The following is a 14,370-nucleotide window of genomic DNA, read 5'->3' as shown; positions in this document are numbered from 1 at the left end:
AGCCGCTCACGAAGCAGCCAGCATAGGCCGCAAACAGCCGCCATCGCAGATCGCTTTCAATATAGGGGCCCGCGCGCACACGCACCTATCTGCACTCGGAGAACATTGTTACCATCGCAGATCGTTTTCAAGATAAAGCCTGATCGGCCGCGCCATATGCAGCCAGCGCAGGGGGTCGGTTAATTGCCGTTGAAGATGGTTCTATACATATGGGTAAGGTGCTAAATAGCGATAACGGCTGATCATAATCGGAATGCCACCAGCCCACATGCCGCAGCAAACTGTAATATATTGCTTGGTCCATCCATTCAGTTCGCGTCACCGCAGCACTGTCGTTTGTACTAGTCGCATCGAATTCCACGACGTTGATAACTACACCGGGCTGCGTGGAGTTGAGCAAGTGCCGCAATGCTTACGCATGCTTGCAGAACTGCCAGACGAGGTTCTGTTGGAATGTTTCATGTTTTTCCATTTATATAAACATACATTATCTGAGATAGACTAAAACGTCATCATTGCCGGCGAGTGGTAGAGGCAGCGTTTGTTTTGGAGTACTTGTTTGCAAAAAAAAGTAGCAATTTTTTTTTAGAAAAACGAAGTGTCGATGGGGGGGATATCAAATCAGTAGAGAGATGTACGAAGTGAAGATTGAAGATTTATAGGCCGTAAAAAGTTGTAAATATAGGCCTAACTAAATTAATAAGCCTGCTGTCAGGCGCACCCAAGCAAACATGAACAATTCTTACTCAATGACCACTGGAACTCCTTGTCAAAACGTTGGAGTGACGAAGCGTGGTGGCAGCAGCAGCGTGCCAATGGACCTTCGTGCTGTCACTCGCATCAACGCGATCTGAGACGTAAAAACACAGCGAGCGGCGGACTATGTGAGCATCCCAGACGGCTTTCAAGAAACTGCGGCTCCTTAACAGGCGCGCCGCCCACCCTCAGTATACCCTTCCCTGGAGCCTAGCGCGCGACGGAAAGCAGTACGCTTCCTACCCGTTTCCCTCCCTTGCGTGCACGAGATTGAACCACGATTGCAGGCTCACATTCGCACATACAGCGCATGATGAGCCACTACGATTGTATTGCCCTTGCACTTTATATGGAACACCGAAGCGACGGCGATGTATATTTCTGCAAGCTCTTCGTAACCTTTTCCTTCGTATTTCCAGTGTAAAGTTTTGCATGGCGCTCCTGTTCATAATTACTATGTGGATTTTTTATCCTGTTCCAATTGAAATTGTCCCAGTTGGCCTTTACCTATGGCTCGTTAAGTAGTCTTAATTATGTCTAGCGATTCTCACCTTTATGTAAATAATGAATACATTCATCATCATCATCATCAGCCTAGTTAAGCCCACTGCAGGGCAAAGGCCTCTCCCATACTTCTCCAACTACCCCGGTCATGTACTAATTGTGGCCATGTTGTCCCTTCAAACGTCTTAATGTCATCCGCCCACCTAACTTTCTGCCGCCCCCTGCTACGCTTCCCTTCTCTTGGAATCCAGTTCGTAACCCTTAGTGACCATCGGTTATCTTCCCTCCTCATTACATGTCCGGCCCATGCCCATTCCTTTTTCATTTCAACTAAGATGTCGTTTACCCGCGTTTGTTGCCTCACCCAATCTGCTCTTTTCTTATCCCTTAACGTTCCACTCTTCATTCTTCTTTCCATAGGTCGTTGCGTCGTCCTCAATTTCAGCAGAACCCTTTTCGTAAGCCTCCAGGTTTCTGCCCCGTAGCTGAGCACTGGTAAGACACAGCTATTATACACTTTTCTCTTGAGGGATAATGGCAACCTGCTGTTCATGACTTGAGAATGCCTGCCAAACGCACCCCAACCCATTCTTATTCTTCTGGCTATTTCAGTCTCATGATCCGGATCCGTGGTTACTACCTGCCCTAAGTAGATGTATTCCCTTACCACTTCCAGTGCTTCGCTACCTATCGTAAACTGCTGTTCTCTTCCGAGACTGTTAAACAATACTTTAGTTTTCTGCAGATTAATTTTCAGACCCACCCTTCTGATTTGCCTCTCCAGGACAGTGAGCATGCATTGCAATTGGTCTCCTGAGTTACTAAGCAAGGCAATATCATCAGCGAATCTCAAGTTGCTGAGGTATTCTCCATCAACTTTTATGGCCAATTCTTCCCACTCCAGGCCTCTGAATACCTCCTGTAAACATGCTGTGAATAGCATTGGGGATATCGTATCTCCCTGCCTGACGCCTTTCTTTATAGGGATTTTGTTGCTTTCTTTGTGGAGGACTACGGTGGCTGTGGAGCCGCTATAGATATCTTCCAGTATTTTTACATATGGCTCATCTACACCCTGATTCCGTAATGCCTCCATGACTGCTGAGGTTTCGACTGAATCAAACGCTTTCTCGTAATCAATGAAAGCTATATATAAGGGTTGGTTATATTCTGCACATTTCTCTATCACTTGATTGATAGTGTGAATATGGTCTATTGTTGAGTAGCCTTTACGGAATCCTGCCTGGTCCTTTGGTTGACAGAAGTCTAAGGTGTTCCTGATTCTATTTGCGATTACCTTAGTAAATGCTTTGTAGGCAACGGACAGTAAGCTGATCGGTCTATAATTTTTCAAGTCTTTGGCGTCCCCTTTCTTATGGATTAGGATTATGTTAGCGTTCTTCCAAGATTCCGGTACACTCGAGGTTATGAGGCATTGCGTATACAGGGTGGCCAGTTTCTCTAGAACAATCTGACCACCATCCTTCAACAAATCTGCTGTTACCTGATCCTCCCCAGCTGCCTTCCCCCTTTGCATAGCTCCTAAGGCTTTCTTTACTTCTTCTGGCGTTACGTGTGGCATTTCAAATTCCTGTAGGCTATTCTCTCTTCCACTATCGTAATGGGTGCCACTGGTACTGTATAAATCTCTATAGAACTCCTCAGCCACTTGAACTATCTCATCCATATTAGTAACGATATTGCCGGCTTTGTCTCTTAACGCACACATGTGATTCTTGCCTATTCCTAGTTTCTTCTTCACTGTTTTTAGGCTTCCTCCGTTCCTGAGAGCCTGCTCAATTCTATCCATATTATAGTTCCTGATGTCGCTGTCTTACGCTTGTTGATTAACTTAGAAAGTTCTGCCAGTTCTATTCTAGCTGTAGGGTTAGAGGCTTTCATACATTGGCGTTTCTTGATCAGATCTTTCGTCTCTTGCGATAGCTTTCTCGTTTCCTGTCTAACGGCGCTACCACCGACTTCTATTGCGCACTCCTTAATGATGCCCATGAGATTGTCGTTCATTGCTTCAACACTAAGGTCCTCTTCCTGAGTTAAAGCCGAATACCTGTTCTGTAGCTTGATCTGGAATTCCTCTATTTTCCCTCTTACGGCTAACTCATTATTGGCTTCTTGTGCACCAGTTTCTTCCGTTCCCTCCTCAAGTCTAGGCTAATTCGAGTTCTTACCATCCTATGGTCACTGCAGCGTACCTTGCCGAGCACGTCTACATCTTGTATGATGCCAGGGTTCGCGCAGAGTATGAAGTCGATTTCATTTCTAGTCTCACCATTCAAGCTCCTCCACGTCCACTTTCGGCTAACCCGCTTGCGGAAAAAGGTATTCATTATCCGCATATTATTCTGTTCTGCAAACTCTACTAATAATTCTCCTCTGCTATTCCTAGAGCCTATGTCATATTCCCCCACTGACTTGTCTCCAGCCTGCTTCTTGCCTACCCTGGCATTGAAGTCGCCCATCAGTATAGTGTATTTTGTTTTGACTTTACCCATCGCCGATTCTACATCTTCATAAAAGCTTTCGACTTCCTGGTCATCATGACTGCATGTAGGGGCATAGACTTGTACCACCTCTTATTAAGTTTCACAACAAGACATGCCACCCTCTCGTTATTGCTATAGAATTCCTGTATGTTACCAGCTATTTCCTTATTAATCAGGAATCCGACTCCTAGTTCTCGTCTCTCCGCTAAGCCCCGGTAACATAGTACATGCCCGCTTTTTAGCACTGTATATGCTTCTTTTGTCCTCCTAACCTCACTGAGCCCTATTATATCCCATTTACTACCCTCTAATTCCTCCAATAACACTGCTAGACTCGCCTCACTAGACAGCGTTCTAACGTTAAACGTTGCCAGGTTCAGATTCCAATGGCGGCCTGTCCGGAGCCAGGTATATTCTTAGCACCCTCTGCAGCGTCACAGATCTGACCACCGCCGTGGTCAGTTGCTTCGCGGCTGCTGGGGACTGAGGGCCTGGGTTTGATTGTTGTATTCATATAGGAGGTTGTGGCCAAGTACTGCACCAGGGTGGCCAATCCTGCTCTGGTGAGAGAGTGCGTTTCCGGTTCCGGTCACCGGGATCAGGCCACACTACAGGCCTGTTTGTGCAATTTTCTCAACACATGGTTTTTTTCTATTTTCCGGTGGAGAATTGCGCGGCACCGGGATTTGAATCACGGTCCTCTTGCACTGGAGACAGATACTCTACCGTCCCCGCAGGAGTTATATTAAAAATTAAATTATGGGGTTTTACGTGACAAAACCACTTTCTGATTATGCACGCCGTTGTGGAGGACTCCGAAAATTTCGACCACCTGGGGTTCTTTAACGTGCACCTAATTCTAAGTACACGGGTGTTTTCGCATTTCGCCCCCATCGAAATGCGGCCGCCGTGGCCGGGGTCCGTTCCCGCGCCCTCGTGCTCAGCAGTCACCATAACTACTGAGCAACCACGGCGGGTCCCACAGGAGTTGTACGCCTCATTTAACCTACAGTGGTGCTCTATTTGATCAGTCAAAGTGGACGAATCTGAGCTCGGTTATACCGCCTGGATGGGACTCGGCTAGAGAACCTGGTATTTATGACCTGCACATGTGTGGCCGCACATAATTGAGGATATATTATTTTTAGGAGGGTTTCCGTACAGTAATAAAATGAAGGAAAAGACATTAAAATAAAAGAAAAAAAAAGAAACATAACATGTGATTTGTACTCGTGACCCTTCAATGTTGCCCGGAAAGGTAGCTCAGTCGGTTGGTTCGTCAAACCACCGGTTACTTTCAAGCGCCATAGCTCCTGCTCCGAGCCCCATACTTATGTGGAAAGGGAATGATGTTGTTCGCGACAGTCGAGTGGTTGGAAGGCATAATTTCTTGGAAAAAATTGGAGGACGCTTAAGCTTCGCCTTCAAGAGTGGGACGCGACAGCGTTTCCGTCGACCCGCCAAGGGGTATAAGACAATGCGCTACGGCACAGCCATCACTTACGATGCGCCCCGCATCGGACTTAGCGCCCACCTATCACGCGGTGAGCGTCGAGCAACGCAGCGTTCGGCGCGGCAACGAAACGTGTGCCTGAGCGAACGGAACAAACCAAGGAACTCGGTGTCTCGGAGGGGAAACGATCTACGCCAGCGAAACATCGTGATCGGCACGGGCAGAGAGATAGATAGTAATCTAAAGAAAGGAACGGCGCTTGATCCTGCAACCGGGAGCACGGCGAAGCGTCGTCAGGAGAGAGGGAGTCGGGACCGCGACGCGCCTGGCAGCGGTCCCAATGCGCGCGCGGCGCGCCTCCTGTCGGGGCAGCGCCGTACATTGAGAGGAGGGGGTCTTCTGTGTTTGCCGCAAGATGGCTCTGCGTGTGCGGAAAGCGCAGAAAAAAATGCAGCGGAAACGCACTTCGCAACTCGTGTAATTGCGACTTCTGTACGTTACATGTTCATAATTACCGATATACACCGCAGTATAACTTTCCACGGCTCGTTTCGAAGGCAACACCGCATTCACTAGAGGCGCGTTTCTACCGCTTGGAAGCATCGAACTCGTGGCTGAGTGGTAGCGTCTCGGTCTCACACTCCGGAGTCCCTGGTTCGATTCCCACCGGGCCAATCTTGGAAGTGGCTTTTTATTTATGAAGCGCCTGCCGTGATTTATCGCTCACGGTCAACGCCGCTGACGCCGACACCGACGCCGACGACACCGGCTTTTCTGCGACACGAGCTCCTTAACGCTATAGCATTAAAATGGCCGCCAGAGGAGCAGCGTGAACTCGAGCGGCTTTAGAGACTAGGAAAACTGCCTTAAAATATTTTGACTTGAGGGAAAGCTTCGTTAACAAACTATAACACGGCAATCAGCACTCGAATACGACGAGAGAAATTATTGAGACGTGGAAAATTCCCTTGAAATAAATCTGGTTTGCGAGACAAATGCTTGTTTGTATTGAACCTCTTAAAAGATGAGGGGGGGGGGAATATGCGCTCACCGAGAAGGCGTCGACAGCACGAGACCACCACCGGGCACCTGACAGAGATGTGGAGAACTTATGTAAACAATAAGCTTCAAAATAAATATCTAAAATCAGGTACTGCATGTTGTCAGTGAATGAGGGTTTCATATGTTATAAAATGTGGAAATGTTCATTTTTGTAATGTTTCACATGTTCAAAGGAGATGTGTCTTACTGCGTCTATAGTGAAGAAGCTCTGTGCAGAAGCGAGTAACCACGACTCACCTCTATTTTGACATCTTCGAAGAAACGTGCGACATCGTACGTCATGCCACTTTTCGCTCTGAGGCTCAGGTCGCGGATTCTCTTCGTGGAGGCGTCGATATCCTGGCACACGTTCGTCCACGATTTTACGCTCTCCTTAATGAATTCCTGCGGTAGAAGCAAAATTTGGGCTTGTGAAAGGAAACTCGCTAACATTGGACGGCCTCAGAGAGGCTGAAAATATTTTTTTTGTGAATTGGCCTATAGAAACTGTGTCACAGTGTCCACACATTTGCATTCGTAGCAGAAGTACAGGGGTTGCGACTGTTGCCCATACAGCTAAACCTAGCTGACATTTGCGTAGTATATATGTATATTGTGGGCGATGCCCTTCCTTTTCTGCACATGCAAATCGGTAGTACTTTGGACGACGCGCATCTACGCAAGCCCCACCAGTGGGCCCTCAGGCCCGGATGGTTCCTACAAAGGCTTGAATACATCGCATTCAGCAGACGGTGCGGTAGCGATCGCGCAGATGTGAAGCTGTTTTAGCGAGATTGATTTCTATCCTTTAGCGGTCGACATATCGTGCAGACGCGATTTCATTCGTTCCCGCGGTTTTCATGCCAAGACAAGCTGGAGAAACTTTTACGCATATCGGATCTCAACGCCTCAGGATGGCTAGGACATGTTTGACCGGAACAAAGAAACATAATTTCAAACAATGAAAAAGGCTTCAAATAACTGTGCCACCATTTCTTCATTCGGTGTTTAGGATGAATTACGGTCATAGAACTGGGCCATCTTCCGTAAGTTCGCACGCTCTCTTTTAGGTGCATCACCGTTATAGAAGTGCAATGGGGTTAAAGTAAAAAATTAGCATACTCTATAGACGGTACCTACGTACAGCCTGACGCCTTGATTGCAGAGAGGGTTCAGAGTAGAACTGTACAAGCCGTAGAAAGCTCGACAATCCCCCACCGTCGTGCACACCTGCAAGCGTGAGTGAATGATCTTAGAAAAGCACACATTACTGACGCATGTTCAGTGATATAGGTGAGTGCTTTTGCATAGAAAGTTGGGCGAGTTGGTATGGTACCATCATTTTGAATATTAGCGCGAAGTTATACAGACAGAAACTAAAATCAGAGAGGACAAGCGCAGTGTGGTTCTGGTCTCTGTCTGTGGTACTTCGCACTACAATTCAAGAGTGCTTTTGATGCGGCAATATTTTTTTTAATAAACAGCCTTTAAGCGCAATGATCGTGGCGTCTGTGCAAATCATATGAAAGGTGAGGTGGACCTAGTTGGTCGCTAGTATCACAAGGCCGTGTGAAAAATTGATTGCTTTTTATCAGAATTTCCAGATGAAGGAGAATAGTGGGAGTGGTACAAATGCAGATCTGCTTTTTTCTCAGACGGAAATGTCCCGTGAGAAAAAGATCGCCCAATTTCGAATCGGTGCTCGTCACGGCATAGATCTCACGCAGACATGTTTTGGCTGGCAAGCATGTTCCGTAGCATGCTACTGTCAGTACTCGCCGCGACAGGTGTTCATCAAAATGCGTTCCACAGGACGTCGCGGGGTATTTGCGTCTCATCTAATAGCATGTCCGAGTTTCTGGCGCTCCCTGCAAGCTTTCTTTCAGAGTTTGTTAAATGGAACTTTTCAGCGTTTCAACTTTTCGCTTAACTCGAACAAGCTGTTACAGAGTACTCAATTCGGTGTGACCGGTCGGTTTTAAAAACATATCGGATCTCAACGCCTCATGGTGGCTGGGACGTGTTGCACCGGAACAAACAAAAATCACTTCAAACAATTAAAAAGGCTTCAAATAACTATGCCACCATTTCTTCACTCGATGTTTAGGATAAATTACGGTCATGTGACTGGGCCATCTTACGTAAGTGCGCATGCTCTCTTTCGGGTGCATCACCGTTATATTCTTAACCTGCAATGTGGTTATAGTACAGAATTGACATACTCGATAGACGGTACTTACGTACAGCCTGACACCTTGATTGCAGAGAGTGTTCAGAGTAGAACTGTACAAGCCGTAGAAAGCTCGACAATCCCCCACCGTCATGCACACCTGCAAGCGTGAGTGAATGACTTTACAAAAGGACACATTACTTACCCATCTGCAGTGATATAGGCCAGTGCTCTTGGATAGAAAGTTGGGCGAGTTGGTACGGTAACATGATCTTGAAATGTAGCGCGAAGTGATAGAGACAGAAACTAGGAGAGAGGACAAGTGCTGTCTGCTTCTGGTCTCTGTCTGTGGTACATCGCAGTACAATTCAAGAGTGCTTCTGATGCCGCAATTTTTTTTTATTAGAAAGCCTTTAAGCGCAATGATCGTGGCATCTGTGGAAATCATGAAAGGTGAGGTGGACCTATTTGGTCACTAGTATCACAAGGCCGGGTAAAAGAATTCATTGCTTTTTTAATATTATGCTATGTTCAGACTACGTTCGTAAGGCGCCGATTTTTCGTAACATACGTAAGCGGAAGCGCAACAAGCGTATGCGTCTAGTTCAGACTGCGAACGTAAAGGTACCAACGTGCGCAATTCTCGCAAAAATCGTGGGTGAGAGTGTTAAAGGGTCGGCAACATTTACGACTGTTATGTTACGACCGTTGCGACACAGCCAATGACCGATAAGCTTTCGGCTTTCAACAACCGGTGACGACACTTCCGTCCTCCCGTCTGCAGACAGCTCCGGGCGCGGGAAGTGTCATTCCGCCATTCCGTGCGCACGATTGGCTGTGTTCGCGAAAATTTTTGCAGTGCGCCTTGCGAGACTGTTTTCAGTTCATCTGGTTTATCCGCCGAGGAAATCGATGGCCGCAGATGCGTGCTCCGAACTTCGATGAGTGGTCTCATTAGGTTTTCAAGGAAGCGGAACTGCTGGGGCGACATGCGCATGATGTTATGAAACATCGCAGCGTCACCAACTCGGAGCTTGGCGAAAAGGTTGTGAAAATCGCCGTCCACGGCCCTGTCGAGAAATACTTGCCGCACCCAAACCCTTCTGCGTCGCCTTCGTCGTCTTTGGGCGATTGAATACATGACTACAAGTTTGTTTTGAGCGTGAATTTCTTCGATCTCGGCCAGCGCTCGCATGTTGGCAGGAGCCATATTGGACCGCTGGTGACGTCGATTCTGCAGCTCCAAATTTGATTGGCCTGTTGCAAAAGCCGTAATTTAAGCAGCAGTAAATGTGAACAAAGGTGCCGGCTTAACTGCCGTAACGTTTTTTACAGCCGTTACGTTCGATACGCCAAAAGAGCTGTTACGCGCTTTACGACCGTAGTGTGAACATAGCATAATTGCCAGATGAAGGAGGACGGTGGGAGTGGTACAAATACAGATCTGCTTTTGTGTCAGACGGAAATGGCCCGTGAGAAAAAGATCACCCAATTTCGAATCGGTGCTCGTCACGGCATAGATCTCACGCAGACATGTTTTGGCTGGCAAGCATTTTCCGTGGCATGCTACTGTCAGTACTCGCCGCGACAGGTGTTCATCAAAATGCGTTCCACAGGACGTCGCGGGGTATGTGCGTCTCATCTAATAGCATGTCCGAGTTTCTGGCGCTCCATGCAAGTTTCTTTCAAAGTTTGTTAGAAGGAACCTTTAAGCGTTTCAACTTTTCGCTTAACTCGAACAACAGTTGTTAGAAGGAACTTTTCAGCGTTTCAACGTTTCGCTTAACTCGAACAACAGTTGTTAGAAGGAACTTTTCAGCGTTTCAACTTTTCGCTTAACTCGAACAACAGTTGTTAGAAGGAACTTTTCAGTGTTTCAACTTTTCGCTTAACTCGAACAAGCTGTTACAGAGTACTCAATTCGGCGTGACCGGTCGGTTTTTAAAAAAAATTGCAGCACTGAGATGAGCCTGCCTCCCTGCTTTCCACAAAAGCTTCCTCGAAACTTTTAGAACAGGGTATTTATCAAAATCTTCTTATTCGTTAAACAGTTAGGACAACAGCGACAAAGCATTTCCACCGTACATTACAACTACTCCTTAAATCGCTGCGTGCGCTGCGCCCATTGCTGTTTTATCAAAGCTTGGAAAAAATAAAAAAAGAGGTCCTTCAAGGAGTATTAACGAGTGACACTGATCGAAAGCAGTACACTTTCGGCTACTTCATTTCCCTGTTAAGTCAAATATAATATCCGCAAGGAAGTTAACATTTTCAATAAGTAGTCAAAGGACCTTTTGGTATTTGCTAAAACCTCACACAAGGAGGACATGCAAGCAAACTCGAGTTTTCAGCACGTGTCCGTACTGATACATGCACATTTCTCTGCTTTTCCTTCAAAGGTCACTAACCTGCCATGGCTCAAGTATTGTACCATGTTTCTCCGGAAGACTGCTTAGCTCCCTATGTTCGTAGCATAAGGGTTCGCCTAGGTGATCATATAAACGGCCGTCCAATAACGCGTGAATTAAGCCCTTTGCTACAACTCAACATGCATGAAGCATGGTGGTAAAAATACTTCCTGCATGCCCTAGACTGGCTTAGGGACTGAACTGCTCAAGCTACAGCGATCCGCAACAGAACCGGATCACAAACACACCCAGTGCGCACCGGTAACCCAGCACTTACTCGAAGAGCACTATTTTTTCTACGGCTATACTAAAGAGTACACGCTAGCACCCTATGTTATATATACTTATATTACATATGTATACGAAGCGTACTTTTGCCTAAATATTTGTTAATGTTGAAAGTGCTTGCCGGTGTTGGTTATTTTACTGCGACAGCAATCATAACGACACTCCTAGAACAGTCTCACCACGCCCTTCGCACCAAATGCTGTGGGTTCGGGACAATGCTTGTGATTTTGACTCTAGAAGATTGCGGCTTAATGTGCAGCGTTTTCCCTTACACCGACCTCTAAGAAGACACATAAAAAAGCCACGCAGCAGACAGGAAGGGTACAAATACGGTTTGGGATTTTCTGTAGTGTCTGTTGACGCTGGTAGGAATTTTCGCTCATTATTCAATACATAACAGATATGCACTATAAATTGAAAATTTCGCCTGATGTAAAGTCTGGGCCAAGTCCGGGATGGCCCCGGTGCAGGCAGATTTGGCCACTTCGGTAGCGAGATCCTATTGATAATACAACCTATCAAAGAAAGCCCTAAAACAGCCTAGGTTAAGGCATAAGTTTATTTCAGGTATACGAGTGTCCCCACCACATTGTAAATTTAACGCTTTGCAATTGCAAGAGTCCCGCACTCATGCAGCATACGCGAATTCTCTAACTGTGGCAGGTGATCTCAAAAAGATGCGTCAAATATGCTCGAGAATGGAGTTGGCGTTATTATGCTTTTATCGATTGCTGGCATTCCAAGAAAGGTTGGCAGAAATGTGGATACCGACATATTGATACGAGGGCAGAGTTTCAATTTGTCGCTTTTATGATTAGCAAGAAATTAACGCTGTGTTTCAGGTCTAAAAAGAAGACAGAGATACTTCAGTTTGCATCAGTGGGACAAAGTTGTCTAAAGAGTTGTAATAGTCTAGGAAGTGTTTTCTCTATATAGGCTCTTACTTTCAAACTGAGATTTCAATGACCACGTAAGTACCAAATATAGTACTGTGACAAGGAAAGGCAGGATTACCGAGTACAACAAGAGGTCATGGATTCCTTGATTTATGCTGTCAATAGCAGGGATGATGCTAATTGACTCTTTCGTTCACAAAGTGCAGAAAGAGAAAGAATAGATGGACTCAACAACGCAAAAGGAAAAAGGTACGGAGTTATCACGGAAATATTTAGTCAAAACTTATGTTTAGAAAATTTAATGCACCATAAATATAACCTGAAATAAGGCTAAAGACGAGCACAAACAAAAAATCAAAAGGATATCCAGCGAACGAGCTTGCTTAGGGAAATTAGGGAACGCTAGGGACATTATGCAGCTGTAATTCCCCTGAATCCCCAATACTGGGGGCATAGAACTGAGGTGAAACAGCGCGAAAAAGACGAGGACACAAGGAAACAAATACCACAGACAAGCGCGGTGAGAGCAGGTGACTGCTCTCATTTTGAGCAGTCACCTATTCACGCCGTGCATAAAAAATACATAAATTTGCATCTACGCAGAAGTAGGGCCTCCGTGGCACATAAGCGAAACGGTATCCTCGCTGTTTCAGATTAAAGAAACCGCAGTGCAAGGACTGCACAGCCTCTCAATACCTAGTCTCCCATCAAACTTAATCAAGGATTGAAATTAGGCCGACGCCCTACTGGACCCCGCGAAGCGAGCCGCGGAGCGAACCTGCTATTTGTGTTCGCTTTAGTGCATAATTAGTCGAGCTTATTTACGCGATTTGCGAGCGTTAAATTAAGGCAGAGCGTCCAGCAAGGAAGGTGTTGAAATTTCTAAGAAACGTCTGATTTGCCAGCTGCGAACTTCCGAGTCTTGTTTTTTCATGAGCTGTCCTTTTATGAGCGGTATTTTTCAGAGCAGTGAAATTGCGGTTTGCAGGTTGACGTGTTATTGGCTTTATTTTACAATTCGCGACTTTTCTTACGACGAAAAAAAACAATTAGGTAACATTTGGCGGGTTAAAAGCTGCTAAATCAGACGTTTCCTAAAGCGCTCTGATGTTTTATCGAAAAGTCTCCAAACTATAATACTTCCAACGTTCGTGAGTGTTTCCGCACTACTAGTTTCATTTACGGAGAATGCCAAATACAGTACGCATTGCTACATACAATAGCCAAAAACATGCACTGGGTCGCTGCTTGTTTTACTGCTCCGGTACATTTTGAAACCTTCGTTAAACTGGCCTGGGACACCCTGTATAGAATAATGTTACATTGAGAGTACGTAGAAAATACTAGCGCAGGAAATGCCGGCGGATGTACATGTATTTACTCCTTTTCCTTCGCGACCGTTTTTTACCTGCTAACCACCACTAAGAAGTTCTACAAAGAACGAAGGGTAAGGTGGTTATACTCAAATGAGCGAGAAATAACGATATAATTCCGACTGCAAGGTGTTTAAGGCTTCAGCACATAGTAGAAGAAAGCTCTCATTTGGGCTGGGGATAATGATGGTCATAGCGTAATAGCGATGTGGATGCTGAAACAAAGTTATTGGACGCGAACTTGGTTGGTTGGTTTAGACCTAGATTACCTGTTTTGAGCACATCAATGTTCTGTAAAGCGTTTTTCGAATTTTGTATCTGAACAAAGTGTTTACCGGGAGTATTTGAAGTTCCTGCAGTAACGGAGGTGTTCGCTATTGGTGGACTTGACGCCCATGATACTGCAAGATATACAGCTGCGGATGAAAGTGGTAAATGGTAAACGTTGTCAATAAAGCAAATGTGCTGAAATATTAACGTGCCTTAACTAGTGCTCTGATCCCTCTAGCATCTCTGCTGCGCGTGCGCGTGCGTGTGCGTGTGTTATTTACATGGGAGATGGTATGGTGGGTGCGATGTGAAAATATTTATGCACCGGAGCGGAAAATTTCAAGCACCGCGCCTACTGCTCTCAAAAAACTAGGCGGAGTTAGAATTAACCGCTAAAGTTAGCGTGCGCAGAACCTGCGCGGTGGTCTAGTGGTGCGATAGTGTAGATTGATCAAGGTTAGGCGGGAACCTGACGACCTGAAGTGGTGCGCCTTAAACCCTTTTACGGACGCTGACGAAATTCCTTATTTTTTGTTGTTTTCTTTGCTACGGGTGTTTTTATTTCGCCTGTATGTAGCATCGGGTCGATGCTTTTTAAGAGGGGGGTATTGACACGTGTACTTATCTCTATCGGGCGACCCCGTTTTGCCGCCGAACAAATGTTATCGCACAGCGCGGGACGCGCCTGCATGTATCCGAAGTTTCTG

At 46.0% G+C, this 14,370-nt stretch overlaps 1 protein-coding gene across 6 annotated transcripts in view; it reads right to left on the bottom strand.

The window, feature by feature from the left end:
- The window catches only part of LOC139048864 (uncharacterized), a 99,650-nt gene that overhangs the window by 10,199 nt on the left and 75,081 nt on the right, over positions 1 to 14,370 (bottom strand). For 2 of the 6 annotated variants that reach the window (XM_070523747.1, XM_070523748.1), the window contains exons 14-15: positions 7,399 to 7,488; positions 6,517 to 6,663 (exon numbers count right to left, since the gene is read on the bottom strand). In XM_070523747.1, coding sequence (XP_070379848.1) covers positions 6,517 to 6,663; positions 7,399 to 7,488 — 237 coding nt within the window. Of the gene's footprint in view, positions 1 to 6,268; positions 6,307 to 6,516; positions 6,664 to 7,394; positions 7,489 to 8,498; positions 8,589 to 13,728; positions 13,810 to 14,370 lie in introns of those variants that run through there. The other 4 variants (XR_011508004.1, XR_011508005.1, XM_070523750.1 and 1 more) reach the window with 4 other exon arrangements.

The sequence above is a fragment of the Dermacentor albipictus genome, chromosome 8 (genome assembly GCF_038994185.2).
Source record: "Dermacentor albipictus isolate Rhodes 1998 colony chromosome 8, USDA_Dalb.pri_finalv2, whole genome shotgun sequence".
Classification (NCBI taxonomy): domain Eukaryota; kingdom Metazoa; phylum Arthropoda; class Arachnida; order Ixodida; family Ixodidae; genus Dermacentor; species Dermacentor albipictus.
The sequence above is the reverse complement of the archived record's forward strand: the minus strand, read 5'-3'. Positions and strand labels throughout refer to the sequence as shown.